The 17487-nt window shown below is 41.5% G+C and overlaps 2 protein-coding genes across 2 annotated transcripts in view; one reads left to right on the top strand and one right to left on the bottom strand.

The window, feature by feature from the left end:
* The window catches only part of SNRNP40 (small nuclear ribonucleoprotein U5 subunit 40), a 33545-nt gene extending 20641 nt beyond the window's left edge, over window positions 1-12904 (bottom strand). The window contains exons 1-4 of the mRNA XM_020882764.2: window positions 12704-12904; window positions 9929-10058; window positions 8474-8567; window positions 6811-6976 (exon numbers count right to left, since the gene is read on the bottom strand). Of these exons, the coding sequence (XP_020738423.1) occupies window positions 6811-6976; window positions 8474-8567; window positions 9929-10058; window positions 12704-12847 (534 nt within the window). The 5' untranslated portion in view covers window positions 12848-12904. The remainder of the gene's footprint in view (window positions 1-6810; window positions 6977-8473; window positions 8568-9928; window positions 10059-12703) is intronic.
* A 156-nt stretch (window positions 12905-13060) lies between these two features.
* The window catches only part of ZCCHC17 (zinc finger CCHC-type containing 17), a 47833-nt gene continuing 43406 nt past the window's right edge, over window positions 13061-17487 (top strand). Inside the window, exon 1 of the mRNA XM_020882765.2 lies at window positions 13061-13168. The gene's annotated coding sequence lies outside the window, so the exon portion shown is untranslated. The remainder of the gene's footprint in view (window positions 13169-17487) is intronic.

Below are 17487 nucleotides of genomic sequence, written 5' to 3' on the forward strand. Positions count from 1 at the left end.
AGCTGGGTCCTAGTAAGAGTGCTTTGTAGTGCTTTAACTCACCCTGGCTCCATCCTCACTCAGCAATAGATCTGAAAACAACAGCCTACATTCCTAGTATAGGTTCCTAAGTACCGAAGGAAGAAGAATGAATCTTACTTTCAAAATATTGTGGGTTTAAATTAAAAAAAAAAAAAAAAAAAATTTACTGTTTGGTGGCTCCGATACATGAACTCAAAGTTTTTGTTGTTCAGTTCCTAAGTCATGCCTGACTCTTTGGAATCCCATGAACTGCAGCACACCAGGCTTCCCTGTCCTTCACTATCTCTGGAGTTTGCTCAAACTCATGTTCATTGATTCAGTGCTGCCATCCAACCATCTCATTCTCTGTCACCTTCTCCTGCCTTCAATCTTCCCCAGCATCAGGATCTTTTCCAATGAGTCAGCTCTTCCCATCAGGTGGCCCAAATATTGGAGCTTCCGCATCAGTCCTTACAACAAATATTCAGGGTTGATTTCCTTTAGTATTGACTGGTTTGATCTCCTTGCTGTCCAAGGGACTTTCAAGAGTCTTTTCCAGCACCACACTTCGAAAGCATTAATTTTCAGTGCTCAGCCTTCTTTATGGTCCAGCTCTCACATCCGTACATGATTACTGGAAAAATCATAGCTTTGACTATATGGACCTTGTTGGCAAAGTGGTGTCTCTGCTTTTTAATCTGCTGTCTAGGTTTGTCATAGTTTTTCTTCCAAGGAGCAAGTGTCTTTTAATTTCATGGCTGCAGTCACCGTCCAGTGATTTTGGAGCCCAAGAAAATAAAATCTGCCACTGTTTCCCCATTTATTTGCCATGAAGTGATGGGACCAAATGCCATGATCTTCGTTTTTTGAATGTTAAGTTTTAAGCCAGCTTTTTCAATCTCCTCTTTCATCTTCAAGAGGCTCTTTAGTTCCTCTTTGCTTTCTGCCATTAGGGTGGTGTCATTTACATATGTCAAATTACTGATATTTCTCCCAGCAATCTTGATTCCAGCTTGTGCTTTATCCAGCCTGGCATTTTCCATGATGTACTCTGCATACAAGTTAAATAAGCAGGGTGACAACAGCCAGCCTTGTCATACTCCTTTCTCAGTTTTGAACCAGTCATTGTTCTATGTCTGTTTCTAACTGTTGCTTGTTGACCTGTATACAGGCTTCTTAGGAGGCAGGTAAAGTGATCTGGTATTCCCATCTCTTGAAGAATTTTCCAGTTTGTTGTGATCCACACAGTCAAAGGCTTTAGCATATGTAGTCAGTGAAGCAGTAGTAGATGTTTCCCTGGAATTCCCTTGCTTTCTCTATGATCCAGTGGATGTTGACAGATAGATTTCAAGGAATTAGATCTGATAGAGTGCCTGAAGAACTATGGACAGAGGTCTGTAACTGTACAGGAGGCACTGACCAAAACCTTTCCAAAGAAAAATACAAGAAGGCAAAGTGGTTGCTTGAAGAGGCCTTACAAATAGCTGAGAAAAGAAGGCAAGGGAGTAAGGAAAAGAGATTACCCTACTGGATGTAGAGTTTCAGAGAACAGCAAGGCGAGGTAAGAAAGCCTTTTTAAGTGAACAATTCAAAGAAATAGAGGAGAACAACAGAATTCAAAAGATTTAAGATCTTTCCAAGAAAACTGGAGATACCAAGGGAACATTTCATGGAAAGATGGGCACAATAAAGGACAGAAACAGCAAGGACCTAACAGAGCAGAAGAGACTAAGGCAAGTGGCAAGAATACACAGAAAAACTGTACAAAAAAGGTCTTCATGACCTGGATAACCACAATGGTGTGTTTACTCATCGAGAGCCAGACAACCTGGAGTGTGAAGTCAAGTGGGTCTTAGGAAGCATTATCATGAACCAAGCTAGTGGAGGTACTCGAATTCCAGCTGAGCTATTTCAAATCCTAAAAGATGATGCTATTAAAGTGCTGCACTCAGTATGCCTGCAAATTTGGAAAACTCAGTAGTGGCCATAGGACTAGAAAAGGTCAGTTTTCATTCTAATCCCAAAGAAAGGCAATGCCAAAGAATATTGAAACTACTGTACATTCCTAACTTAAAGGGCTTGACTTTATTTTGCCTACTGTGGAAATTTCCTAGGGCAGAGGCATTTGTCTAAAACAATTAAAGGCAAATACATTAGCCTCTGCTGGCTAGGCAATGGATAACAGTTGGGGCAAATAGGAAAGGCTGGGGAATGAGACAGTTTGGAGAGTAAAGGCTTTGAAAAGGTTTGACATATACTTGGAACTCTAGGAGGCCACCTGAATGCCCATGGCTGGACATATGCTTAGGAAAGACCTGAGAAGGCCCTAACCTCTCACCTCTTGCTGACCACAAGAGGATGTGAAGGCTAATACAGAGTTATAAACTGTCAGGCTGAGAAGTTAAAGGAGGCCCCTACACACCCACACAACCGATCCACAAAGACTGGCAGAGTCCTCCCTGCCCCACCAGGTGATTAAGGATATCTCTTCTGAATCATCTGTGAACCACTGAGCTGATGAAACAGAGATTTCAATGTCTACACATGACAAAGCCAAATAGATGGGGAAACAACAATGGAAACAGTGATATACTTTATTTTTGGGGGCTCCGAAATCACTGCAGATGGTGACTGCAGCCATGAAATTAAAAGATGGTTGCTCCTTAGAAGAAAAATGATGACCAACCTAGACAGCATATTAAAAAGCAGAGACATTCCTTTGCTGACAAAGGTCTGTCCAATCAAAGCTCTGGTTTTTCCAGTAGTCATGTATGGATGTGAAAGTTGGACCATAAAGAAAGCTGAGCGCTGAAGAATTGATTCTTTTGAACTGTGGTGTTGGAGAAGACTCTTGAGAGTCCCTTGGACTGCAAGGAGATCAAACCAGTCCATCCTAAAGGATATTAGTCCTCAATATTCACTGGAGGGGCAGATATTGAAGTTGAACCTCCATTACTTTGGTCACGTGATATGAAGAACTGACTCATTAGAAAAGACCCTGATGCTGGGCAAGATTGAAGGCAAATTCATTTAAAAAAGCAACCATCAAAAGTTTAGTGTGGTTTCTCACAAGTACTCCTTTGAAATCCCTTTGTTTAATCATTAATTAAAAAAAACCCAGAGTCAGAAACTAGTACCAAAGAAAGAATAAAGGGTACAAAGCAGTGTGTCCTCTGTACCCTTGAAATAAGTTACTATTTCTAGGCTTCATTTTCCTCCTTCATAAAGTGAGGATGCTGGAGGAGATCGGTGGCTCCCAGAATGTCATACCTGCTATATCAGATCACTTGAGAACACATTTAACATTCTTATTCTTAAAAACACAATACCACTGATATTAGCATCCAAAAAAAAAAAAAAAAAAAATCAAAAAAGAGAAACACTTAGGTGCAAATCTAACAAAATACGTATGTGAGTTCTATAAGGAAAACTTTGAAATAAAAGTAGAACTAAATAAATGGAGAGACATTCCACGTTCATGGGTAGGAAGACTCAATATATCAAGATGTTTGTTCTTCCCAATTTGACCTATAGATCAATCATACTGATCAATGCAATGTCAACTAAAATTCCAGAACTTTTCATTGATAAGCTGAACTTCACTAACATTAAACATTTCTGTGAAAGAAAATGTTAAGAGAATTAGAAGACAAGCCACAAACTGAGAAAACACTTGCAAAAAACACATCTGTTAAAGAACTGTTATCTAAAATAAAGTACAAAGAATTCTTAAATTCAACAACAACAAACAACCAGGTCAAAAACTGAGCTTTAAGAGTTCTCATCAAAGAAAAACATTTTTTCCTTTTCTTGTATCTATGTAAGAAAACAGATGCTGCTGGTCAAACCTGTGGTAATCATTTCACAATAAAGCTAAGTCGAACCATCCTGCTGCATGCCTTAAATTTATACAGTTAAATATGTCAATTATTTCTCATTAAGACTGGAAAAAAAGGTATTTTACATGATATATCACTGCAGAAATGCACAGTAAAACGACAGTACACTACAACCACACACCTACTAGAAAGGTCAAAATTCGTAACACTGACAATACCAGATGCTGATAAGGATGGAGAACAAAGGAATGCTCATTCAGTGCTGGTAGGAAGACAAAATGGTGTAGTCACTTCGGAAGACAGACTGGCAGTTTCTTACAAAACCCTTAATATGCATGTGTGCTCAGTCACTTCAGTCGTGTCAGACTCTCTGTGACCCCATGGACTATGGCCCACCAGGCTCCTCTTTCCATGGGATAATCCAGGCAAGAATACTGGAGTGGGTTGCCATTTCCTTCTCCAGGGATAAGTATGAAGTGAGTGAAATGAGTGAAGTGAAGTCACTCAGTCGTGTCCAACTCTTTGTTATCCCCTGAACTGTAGCCTAGTAGGCTCCCCCGTCCGTGGGATTTTCCAAGCAAGAGTACTGGAATGGGTTGTCATTTCCTTCTCCAAACCCTTACTATAGAACCCAGTAACTGTGCTCCTCAGTATTTACTCAAAGGAGTTAAACACTTGTTCAGTTGCTAAGTCGTATCAGACTCTTTGCAACGCCATGGACTGCAGCACACCAGGATTCTGTCCTCCACAATCTCTTGGAATTTGCTCAAGTTCATGTCTATTGAGTCAGTGATGCTATCTAGCCATATAAAGTGAGTTAAAAGCTTAGGTCCACACAAAAACCTACACAGCTGTATAGAGCAGCTTTATTCATAACTGCCAGAACTTGGAAGCAAACAAGATGACCTTCAGTAGGTGAATGGATAAACTGTGGCATATCCAACAAAGGAGTATTATTCAGTGTTAAAAAGAAATGAAGCATTAAGTTGCTGCAAGGAAAGATCCCGCATGACATAGCATGCTGCAACTAAGACTCAACGCAGCCAAAGAAATTTAAAAAAAGAAAGAAAAAACACAGAGGACTCTTAAATGGTATTACTAGGTGAAAGAAACCAAAATGAAAAGACTATACACTTTATGATTCTAACTATATGACATTCTGACAAAGGCAAAACTATGGAGATAGTAAAAAGATCAGCAGTTGCCTGGGGTTGAGAGAAATGACTAGGCAGAATATAAAGCATTTTTCAGTTCAGTTCCCTTGCTCAGTTGTGTCCGACTCTTTGCGACCCCCACAAACTGCAGCACGCTAGGCCTCCCTATCCATCACCAACTCCCGGAGTCTACCCAAACCCATGTCCATTGAGTTGGTGATGCCATCCAACCATCTCATCCTCTGTCATCCCCTTCTCCTCCTGCCTTCAATCTTTCCCAGCATCAGGGTCTTTTCAAATGAGTCAGCTCTTCGCATCAGATGGCCAAAGTATTGGAGTTTCAGTTCAACATCAGTTCCTCCAATGAACACCCAGGACTGATTCCCTTTAGGATGGACTGGTTGGATCTCCTTGCAGTCCAAGGGACTCTCAAGAGTCTTCTCTAACACCACAGTTCAAAAGCATTAATTCTTCAGCGCTCAGCTTTTTTTATAGTCCAACTCTCACATCCATACATGACCACTGGAAAAACCATAGCCTTGACTAGACGAACCTTTGCTGGCAAAGTAATGTCTCTGCTTTTTAATATGCTGTCTAGGTTGGTCATAACTTTCAAGGAGTAAGCGTCTTTTAATTTCACGGCTGCAATCACCATCTGCAGTGATTTTGGAGCCCAGAAAAATAAAGTCAGCCACTGTTTCCCCATCTATTTGCCATGAAGTGATGGGACCGGATGCCATGATCTTAGTTTTCTGAATGTTGAGCTTTAAGCCAACTTTTTCACTCTCCTCTTTCACTTTTGTCAAGAGGCTCCTTAGTTCTTCTTCACTTTCTGCCATAAGGGCATTGAAAATACTGTGTATGATCCAATAGTGCCAGATACATGTCATTACACATCTGTCCAAACCCATAGAATGTACAACACTGAAAGTGAACCCTCATGTAAACTATGGACTTTGGGTGACAATGATGTGCCAATGTAGGTTCATCAACTGTAAAACACACACCATTCTGGTAGGGGAAGCAACACATGGTAGGGGTAGTAGTTAAACGTGAAATCTCTGTACCTTCCCCTAAATTTTGCAGTCAACCCAAAATTACTCTAAAAATTAAAGCCTTGGGACTTCCCTGTGGTGGTCCAGTGGTTAAGATTCCATGCTTCCAATGCAAGAGGCCAGGATTCAATTCCTGGTCGGGGAAGTAAGATCCCACACCCATACACTACGAAGTGTGGCCAAAAAAAAAAGTCTTTATTTAAAAAAAAAATTCCATTCTAGACCTACTGAACCATAATCTGGGTATTTTTAACAGGTTTTTCAGGTTATTCTGATATTCACAAAGGTTGAAACTCATTGGGTTAAATGACCTTTAACATCCCATCCTTTGTAACTAAAACCATATACTGACCTTTTTATATACTGACTTAAATTTCACAACATCCTTATAAGAAATTTATATTATTGTCACTAAAGACTGAGAAACTGAGGATCATAAAAGTGTCACATAATTAAACAAACACTAAGTCAAGAATCCAATTATTCTTGGATGGTGGTCTACTTTATTCCAAGTGACAACTGTTCTACATGGTTGTAACAGTCTGTAGGATTCATCAAAGAAGGAAAAAAAACCACAACTGCTTAGTATCTGAAATGTATTTTAAAGAGTGTCTGAAAAAAAAAAAAAAAAAGTGTCTGTTTTTGGAAATGTATGATCAAACAAAGTTGTGGAGAGAAGGGTACAGCATAGGTGGGGAGACAAGGTAAATTTCACATTTCGTCACCTCAGAAACCCTCAACACAGAGGCAGATGACACCCACCTTAACCGTGCCGTCGTCACTGCCCGTGCAGACAAGCTGGGGGCCCCTCCTGGCCGGGTAGCAGGAATTCACAAAGGAAGTATGCCCCTTCAGTCTTTTCACCCTCTCGCCTGTTTCACTATCCCACACCGCCACAGTCTTATCTGTGGACGCTGAGAAGAGCATACTAGAAAGCAAGAGGAAGAAAAAAAAGTGAAGACAAGGAATAGCAATCTATCTTCCTTACTTGTCAAAATGCACCCAAGTCTTCAAGATCACTAACATGCTGTGCTCTGACAGTTTGGCACCTGCTTTGGGAATGTCTCACCCAATGTACCAAAATCCTAATGGTAGTCTAGACCCAATTATAAGGTCTACTCTAATAAATGTAAAAAAATTTTCCCACTTGTCAGTCCACATGACATATTGTACATCTAATATGGCAGTCTTCTCAATCTTTCCCTTCTTTGTGATATACTACACTTTACACATCCTTCCACTTGAAAATGCATAATCACTCCCCGTTGCAGAAGTAAGACAGATAGTAGCAATTCCTGGCTCAGTAAATCTAACTCTTTCTCTAAAAATCAAAGCTTTTATTTTGCCTCTGAGAATGACTTCTAAGTTATGATTGATTTTATAATGATTTTTTTACTCAAACAGGAAAACTACACACAAGGCTATGTACCTAGTCATTCAAGGAACCCTAAAATTTTTAGAGGTAAGAGCTGTAAGACAATAAATGTTTATTGAAATACTGAATGGGATTAATTAACTTTGTAGAATTACATTTTCATATCATCTGTAGTTATTCAATTGATAAAATATTTATAATAAATGTCACAAAAAACAGATAATGACAGTTGAATAATGTTAAGGGTAAAAAACAGCAGACAAGATTGTATTGTATAAGAGCTCTTTCTTTTTTTTTTTTTTGACTGTATGGCTTACAGGACCTTAGTTCCCCAACCAGGACTGAACCTGGGCCATGGCAGTGAAAGCACTGAATCCTAAACACTGGACTGCCAGGGAACTTACACAAGTAGTTCTAATACGTACATAAAAATCAAACTGTTTTGAATAGGAAAAAATCTTGAGAGAAATATACCATAATATTAACAGCGATTATCTTTGGAATGGTAAAAATGTGGTGTACTTTGTCATTTTCCTGCCTTTTTTTTAGTTTTCTTGAAACAGATTGTTTCATTACTTTTATAATAAAAAATAATTAATTTCTACTATATTTTATGTCTTAAAAAGGAAAAAATTTCTGGCTGTTGAATGTTAGATAGATATTATGAATGCATACATGGAACAATGGCCTTCCCTGGTGGCTCAGACAGTAAAGAATCCATCTGCAATGTGGGAGACCTGGGTTCGATCACTGGGTTGGGAAGATCCCCGAGAGAAGGGAACAGCTACCCACTCCAGTATTCTGGCTTGGAGAATTCCATGGACTGTATAGTCCACGTGGTCACAGACAGTCAGATGTGACTGAGTGACTTTCATATTGAACAATAAACACCTTACTTGGGGAGACAGTGATAGGATGATAAAGTGGTTGTCCAAAATGCAGTAATTTTTGATAGCACAATCTCCTAAGAGAAAATTCAGGGATGAAATATGAAAGGACGCCAAGAATTAATATAAGAAGCAGCTGTCATCCACTATGCAAAACACTTACCTGCCGTCTGTGTTGTAATGAAGTTCCATCACTGCTCCACTGTGTCCCTTCAATGTAGCATAGTTATCGCAGTCACCATAGACATTCCACAACACTGTTAGGGAGACAGGGGTTCTGTGAACATTACTAGGCAAAATAAAACTATTACTGGCCATGGAAAGGGTACTTAAGAATTCACTAGAACAACAGTTCTGAAATTATACTCCTTTGAAACACTATTAATTCTATCAGCAATATCAATCTTCTTTACATTAGAACAAAAATAACACAGCATTTTCACATTTCATAAAATAAAAACATTTTAGATAATGGATATAATTTTTTAAATCTTAATTTTTCTCCCATACTTTAAAAAAGTTGGCACTCATAGCTAGTTGTCTCCTATGAGTAGAAGCAGACTGCAACATGATGGTACTTGCGGGAAACTCTGGAAGCTGCAACTGACTTGAAGGTCACAAAGCAATGATTTTATACTACATTTACTTAGTGTACATGTACTAAATACCTATCCAAGTGCTGGGATAAAATAAGGTAAATGAATAGAGACAGTTCCAATTTTCAGGGGGCTTGGTCCAACACAGAGTGAAGTTTGATGAATATTATTAAAGAACACTATATACATAATAAGCTACTTAAGAGTTATTTTCCTGATGATAAAACTGCTTCTAGTCTGTTTGATGAAATTAAGTATATCAGTAGTTAAAGTATGTTCAGCTAAGATCCCTAAGCCTTCCAGAGAGTCGGCCACCAGTAAGTTTAAGGAACACAGAACTAGAAACTGAAATCAAAACAGACATCATTCACCCTGAGGCACAGTTAAAAGAACGGAGTAAAAGGACCCATTTCATCTCACAATGTGGCAAAGGATGCCAGAGGAAAAAGTATCAGATGTTTCTGTTACCTTCTTTTTTGCTTTTTCTCATTAGTTCTTCAATATGATTTCTACTTATTTTCCCCAAATGGATGTTCCTGACTAGAAGCTGAGAATCTGGTAGCAGATCCAAGTAAGAGACAAGTACATTATCCAAGTGAGTTGCCCTGTTAGGATTTCCTCCTTCCTTCCTGAATGCTAAGATTCAGAGGCTATTGATCAAGAGAGCCTCATATCTTTGGGGAAAAAGTTCTCTCTCTCCTCCTTACTCTCATTAGCCTCAAAGTATAGATCTTAAAGTTTAGGCTTGCTAAATCGGCTTGAGATTTGCCTCCATGAAGAGGAAATTCCCAAACTAGAGGAGCTCACCTTCCAGCAGGTGATATAACTCCTACTGTATTTACCACATGGACCCTAAGTTCTACACCCAAAATCATTCAGTATTTTCATGACTCTCTTTTAGCATATCAGCCACACAGTTTGTTATGTGATCAATTTAGACTGATACCTAGCACTGAAAGTTCTAAAAAATAATCAGTATTTGGCAGAGAGCAATTACTCCAGATTCAAAAATTATGCCTTACATATTAGTCGGTCAAATCCTGCAGATGCTAAGGTGGATCCATTGGGATGAAACTTGCAGCAATACACTTCCCCTTCATGTCCTGAGAGAAGCATGATTGGGGCTTGAAGGGAGGAACATCTTGGAGGACCCTGAACAAATGAGAGAAGTACAGGGTAGTCATTACATACAAAGGAGACTGAAAAGTTGGGGAATGGGGAGTACAAGAAAAAGACAATGGAAACAATGATGGAGTGTATTTCTCCTGATTTAGAGAATAGCAAGTCTTCTCATATAACTTATGCCTCCGATCTGATACTCTGTTGCTGAAGTTTCCAGTGTCTGTTACACTAACTTTCCTCCTTCACTTGCTCTCCCATAGCCAAATTTTAATTCCTCAAACACGTTAAACTTATTTCTGCCTCAGGATCTTTTGTTGCCCCTGACAGGAGGCCTCTTCCCCAAGATCTTTCTGTGTGTGGTTCCTTTCCAATGCCCTCTCTCCAAAAAGTCTTTCCTGGAATACTCAAGCCCAAGCAGCACCGAACCTCTCTTTTGCATTTGATCAACACTACTGTTTTCCCTCAAAGGACTTATCACTATCTGAAATTATGTTTCTTATGTATTTGTTTACAATTTTTCTCCCTTGCTCTGCCACAAGAAAAGTTCTGTAGTGCAGGAAACTTACCAGTGTAACATTACACTGTTTTCCCAGTCTCTAGTTGGTTTAATGAATGAATGATTGAACTAAGGTTTCCAACAACCCTGCAAGGTACAGGTTATTGAAGAAAGTAGTTTTGATTATGGTCTTGGACATTAAGACCAGACATAGTTGTGGGCAATTCAAAGAAACCTGTGCTGATATTCTTGTCAGACAGAAGTACACTATTAATAATCCGCAAATCTCTTTAGCAGTTTCTAGCTTACTCATTTACTCAAGAAATACTGTATCAGATACTGTCCCAGGCACTTAGGAAACAGTATTGAACAAAATAAAAAATGAAGCTTGTATTCTACTGGGAAGGACAGAAAGGAGGGAGGGTGAGCAGAAACAAGTAGAACATATAGACGGTGGCATGTGTTATGGAGAAAAACAAAGCAGCAATGTGGGTGAGCAGAGGGTATGGCAATTTAAAATAGGCTGGTCAGGAAAGTGGAAAAGTGTTATCTGAGCAGAGACTGGCAAGAGCTGAGTGTGTAAACCATGTGGACACTTACAAAAAGAGTATTTCAGTAGAGAGCACAGCAACTGCAAGACTTTGTAGCAGGAGCATGGAAGCCACTGTGACTGGTTAAAGGTGAGCAATGGAAAATTGGTAGATCAGAGAGGTCAAATCAAAGAGGGCAAAAGATTGCCAAGATTTCAGTTTTACTCTGACTGATGTGAAAAACCATGGCAAGTTTTCAGCAGGGGGTAATATGATCTTATGTTTAGAAGGATTCCTCTGGCTACTGGGTTGAGAACAGATTGAGCATCCATGAACAGAAACAGGAATACCATTAGGATCCTACAGCAATAATGTCAGATGAGATAATAATGGCTTAAACCAGGAGCTAGTGACGGAGGTGGTAGAAAGTGTTAGTCACTCACTCAGTCATGTCCAACTCTTTCTGACCCCATGAACTGTAGCCCGCCAGGCTCCACTGTCCATGAGACTTCCCAGGCAAGAAAAAGGAGTGGGCTGCCATTTCCTTCTTCAGGGTATCTTCTCAACCCAGGGATTGAACCTGGGTCACCCCCATTGCAGAAATTCTTTACTGTCTGAGCCACCACGGAAGCCGGGAGGTGGTAGAAGTGGTAGCAAGTCTGGATATATTTTGAGGGTGGTGCCAAGATTTGCTGACCAGCTGGTTGAGGAGTTGTGGGGGGACGGGAAGACCTATATTTCCTCAGCTGAGCCTAACAGGATAGAGGGAGAGGTGTGATCACCACCTCAGTTTCACAAGAAATGTAGTTAAGAGCATGGATTCTGAGTTTAAAAGCTGTTCCTGGTGGTTTAGTCACTAAGTCATGTCTGACTCTTGCGACCCCACTGACTATAGCCTACCAGCCTCCTCTGTCCATGGGATTCTCCAGGCAAGAATACTGGAGTGGGTTGCCATTTCCTTCTCCAGGGATCTTCCTGACTCAGGAATCAAACCCAGGTCTCCTGCACTGCAGGGAGACGCTACTAACTGAGCTATGAGGGAGGTCCTATCACTTACTATATAAATTTGTTTCCCCGTCTACAAAATAAGATAATAATATTTCCTAACTCTTAGGAAGTTACCGAGATTAAAGGAGTTTTCATTTACATAGCACAAGGGCTTAATAGATGGTAACTATTCTTTGGTTATTACTAATACCAGTGCAGAGAAACACAGGGAAAAGCAAGTGTCCCAAGTCCCCGAAAGGAGCCAGAGGCATTCATTTCCTCCCTTCTCTCGTTCATCCATCCATCCATCCATCCATCCAATCTTCCAAGTTTTCTGAACGTTTATCGTTTATTCTACACTGGATCCCTGGAACATTTAATAAGTCAAAACCCTAATCCCGGTTCTAAGCTCAAGATCCTTAACTCTTAATTCTAACACCTCCTCACAGAGCGGTCAAGACGCTGAAAACGAGCGTCAAAGGGAGAAATGCAGGGAGAACCGCTGGGTGTACGCCGCCTTTACTGTGTTTTTCTGCTTTAACTCCAAGGAGAGTCCCGCTCCGCTAGGGAGTGCGGGTTAAGGGCCGCGCAGGATCACCAGGTGCAAGCGCTGGAGAGGAAGATGAGCTGAGGGCCGAAGGCCGCCTGCTCCTTATACTCACCGCTTGCAGCAAAGCTCCCGGCGCCGCCTGCTGCTGCCCGGCTCCAGGGCCTGACCCTGCCGCTCCCAACAGTAATTCATGTCGCTGCCGCTTGACTGGGACCAGTGGCAACTCTGGGCCCTTACGCTTCTGCTGTTCTATCATGGCGGCAGCCGCTCTCCTCAGGCCGCCACTGACCGCGCCGACACCCTCAGGCACCTCGCGATTGGCTCGGACTTAGTCTTTCCCGTAGAACTTCCGGCCGATAGAACCCAATCGACTTCCAATATACCTCTCAGCACCGCCCCCTGAGAACTTTCCTGTTATTGGTCAGTTCTTTCTGACATCAGTAGGGTACGAATTTAGGATTGGTGGATGGAGCTGGAGTCCCGCCTAGGCGCGCTGTGTCTTGTGGGTGGAAGCTCACTGACTGGGTTTTGGTGTTTCGCGCAATGCTGCAAGGGGAAGATCAGAAGCTGACTACGAGTAAGTGCAAGAAAGGTCGAGGGGCGGGTGGCTGTGGGATTTGGAGGAGGCGCCTCCGTTGTGTGGTCTGAGGCTGGCCCTTCTCAGCTGTAGGTTTGGTTGCAAGGAGCAAAGGGGGGCCTCGAGTTCCTAGCTCTGGTGTGTAGTAGCCTGAGTTTCAAGCCTAAGAGACGAAGGTTCGATCCCTGAGTGGGGAAGATCCTTTGGGGGAGTGCATGGCAACCCACTCCAGTGTTTTTGCCTGGAGAATCCCACGGACAGAGGAGTCTGGCGGGCTACAGCCCACGGCGTCGCAGAGTCGGACACGACTGAAGCGACTTAGCACATAGCCTGGATTCCCTTTCTAGCCTGGAGTAGAGTTTTGGGAGTCTCTGCACCAGCCTGGGGCCCTCAATGGCTGACTTCTTCAACAGTACCTTCCGTGCAGAGCCCTGAGCCAGGCGCTCCCAGGGAGAAAAGGCCCATCTCCTAACCTCCACCAGGGTCCTTTCTGATTGAGGAGGCCGACTTGTCACTGCCATGTTTCCGCAGCCTTTATTAGCGCCTCCTCAGTGCTCCTGAGAAAGATAGAGATGAAGGAAATGTCTGAGTCTTGGCCTCCAGAGTACAGTTTTGTTGAGAAATTCGGACTCAGACCTGTGAACTAGGCCTTCTTCTCCGTCATCCAACTAATGTAGAGTGCTGGGGAGACACTGTGAACCAAACATGGCCCCTGACTTAAGAGCTTTGAGTCCGGGGTTGGGGGAAAATAGATGCTCACTTGTGATCTCACTAGGAAATGTGAAGTACGACGTGTGTGCTACCTAGGAGAGGTACGTGGTGTTTTGAGTGCCTGAATAAACAGGAAGGCTTCTCTGAGGAAAATATGCCTGAACTGATATCCTCAGGGAAGAATTATAATTAGTTGGGTGAAGCGAGGAAGGCAGAATGTTCCATCTAGAACAGCATGTGCAGAAGTCCTGTGGCAAATGCGAGAAAAATGACTAAAAGGCACAAAGAGGCCATTGTAGCCAGGACAGAGAATGAAGGGGAGTGTGGTACAAGATGAAGCTGGAGGGGGGTAGAGGCCAGACTTTGTATCTTTTACTTTAAGATTAATGGGCAATCACAGGGGTTTTTGTTTTTGTTTTTTTTTTTTTTGCTGGTTGGAGTGGGTGGTGGTGCTGGGAAGGCAGCTTGATGCCTCAGGCTTGGTAGTGTGAATATCCTGGAGTGGAGATAGATGCAGATAGACCACTTAGTTGAGAGTTGCTGGCAGTGAAGACTGGGATATTGGTGGAACTGAGAGCCAGAGATTTCCTGGACTTCTTTGCACCTAAGATGAGAATTGAATTTAGAAGTGAGAGGAGGAGGGTGAAAGGTGCCCCGTTTTGCTGACAAATAAAGCAGAGGCTTTTTGATTCTGTGAGTTTCTGTAGTGAGAGCCATAACTTTCTTATCATGGTGAAAACTGTTGTTTTGTGGGTTAGGAGTTGTTCCTGGGAAGTTCTACCAATACTTCTTATAGCCCTTCCAGTAATTTTGTAAGTCACATAATACCTGGCAGTAAATCCCTTTCTGCTTAACCTAGTTAGAATGGGTTCTGATATCTGCTGCATTCCATCAGCGTAGAGGTGCTGCTGGTTAGGTGAGTTATAAAGACAGAGTTAAAGGGAAGTTAGGCTGTTATTTGAATGATGGACTATAGAGTCTAAGCTGGATAAGGAGGAAACTGAAGAAAAAGGAGAAGGCTGATAGATTGGGAGAAAATAGAGGTCAGTAGGTCCTGGTTTCTTAGGAGGTTGACTTCCTAAGTGACTTAGTGGTAAAGATTCTGCCTGCCAGTATAGGAGATGCAGGTTCCATCCCTGGTTTGGGAAGATCCCCTTGAAGGAGGAGATGGCAGTCCACTTTGGACTGTATAGTCCATGGAGTTGCAAAGAGTCGGACACAACTGAGTGACTTTCACTTTCAGTATTCTTACTGGAATAATCCCATGGACAGAGAAACCTGATGGGCTACAGTCCTTGGGGTCGCAGAGAGTTGAACACAACTGAGTATGCAGGCATGCATGCTTATGAGGTCAACAAACAGTATTCTCTGCTAGAGGACTTCCGTTTATCACTAAAGGTCTAGTCAGTTGTCACCTTTTCAACTTTTCAACTTCCTTGTTTTCCCCAGGCCCTTCTTCTTTTTCTTGTTTTCTTAATAATTTGAACCTAATCACTTTTTTGAAGCACCGATCTACTGCATTGTAATGGGTCACCATTATCCTTACTTACATGACTAGGAAGTTTCTGAGGACAGAGATGGTGATGAAAAGGATGGTTTAGTGGCAAGTATGTGTGTCTCTTGGCACCGCCTAAAGTTTGTGTCTTTAAAGCTGTGAATTCTGGGGCTTCTGTAGTGGCTCAGGTGGTAAAGACTCCACCTTCAATGCAGGAGACCTGGGTTAGATCCCTGGGTTGGGAAGATTCCCTAAAGAAGCAAATGGCAACCCTCTCCAGTATTCTTGTGTGGAGAATCCCATGGACAGAGAAGCCTGGCAAGCTACAGTCTATGGGGTCACAAAGAGTCAGATACGACTGAATGACTAACACTAGCTGTGAATTTTGGACAAGTTACTTCATTCCTTTAAAATGGAGATATCTACTTTTTAGAGTTGTTATAAGAATTGAAAGGAGGTTTATGAAGTGCCTAACACAGAGCCTGACATATAAACGTCAATGAAGGTGCTGAATTGATAAATTAACTAACAATTTAAAATCAAGTAAAATTAAGTACTTCAGTAATTCAGTTGACAGTTATACATTTCTGTGTGCTCCATACTGTGATAAGCACTGACGATTTAAAGGATCTGGTGATGATCAAGACAAGGGCATGCTTTGAATTTCACAATCTAGAAAAAAAAAAAGAAAAAAATTAGTAAATAGGATTTGAATCCCATCTCCATCACGCATGGTTTTGTAATCTTGAGCCAGATCAGTAAGGCGACACATGAAATCAAGTTCCAAAGTGGCTATATAGTAGTATCTTTCCAATTTAATATTCTATGAACTTCTCATTGCTTGAGAGATAGGAGAAGAGGATGTGGTTATTTTTTTCCCCAATTGCAGGCACATGAAAAAAAAGCCTGAAAAATTACAAAATTATGGATGTGCAGTACAAAAAACACTTTTTAATTAATCATTTGCAAGTTAAGTTGCTGACTGTTGCCCCGTCTCCCATGAATTAGTTTTTCTACAAACAAGGACATTCTTTTGTGTAACTATAATATAACTTCTAAAATCAGAAAATTAACCTTACCTAACTACCTCAAATCCTCACACCTTGCTCTTCCAGCCTTGGGCACTGACTCTCCATTGGATTACCCCAGTGTGCAGACATCCTCATCATACTGCTTCTCCCCACACTGGATTGCTCTTCTTTGCAAATTTCCTCTTCACCCAGCATAGGCTCTAGCTTCACTCTGGGCTGCCATTCCCCTGCTACACCTCCCATTCCCATGCTACACCTTCTGTTCCCATTTCCATTCCCACACTATATTTTCTTTGCTGCCCTTTGTTTTGGGAAGGAAGTGGCAAATAACTGGATCCCTATTGCTTCCTTATTTATCATAGTTACTTAAAGCAGTCAATGAAACAATTAAGGGAGATTTTCTGTCTTTAGAACTATTCCAAGGCAACTCCAAATGGTATACCTCATTCCTTGTCAATTTACTAAGCCTTTTAAGTCCACAGATTTGGTCTTATTGAACTAGACTACTATACCTATCTCAATGTTTTATAAACTTTTTAAAAGCAACATAACTGTTTTTTTCCAAATGAAATGTTACATTAAAAAAAAAAAAAGCTTAATAGGTAAACCAGATCAAAGCAGAACATACTGTTAAAAGTAGGCCCCATCCTATAATCCACCCCGTGCCCCACCATAACACATCCCAAAGCTGGGAGGGCAGTAGGAATCAGCAATAATCAAGTGTTTAGGACTTCCCTGGTGGTCCAGTGATTAAGAATTTGCCTGTTGATGCAGGGACACGGGTTCTCTCCCTGGTCTGGGAACTTAAATTCACAAATGCTGTGGGGCAACTAAGCCTGGCCCTAGAGCTGGTGTTCCACAACAGAAAAGCCACCACAGTGAGAAGCCTGTGCCACAACTAAAGAAAGCCTAGGCCCAGCAAGGAAAACCCAGCACAGTCATAGATTAAATAAATAAATATTTAAAAAAAATAAAAAAGATGATCAGCATCTACCTAATTACTGGGGCGAGGCTCCTTGCTTCCCAACTGCTGGGGTGAGACCTCTCCTCTGATTTATTTTGCTTGTGCTCCCTCGTCTTTA

This window comes from Odocoileus virginianus, chromosome 30 (genome assembly GCF_023699985.2).
Source record: "Odocoileus virginianus isolate 20LAN1187 ecotype Illinois chromosome 30, Ovbor_1.2, whole genome shotgun sequence".
Taxonomy (NCBI): domain Eukaryota; kingdom Metazoa; phylum Chordata; class Mammalia; order Artiodactyla; family Cervidae; genus Odocoileus; species Odocoileus virginianus.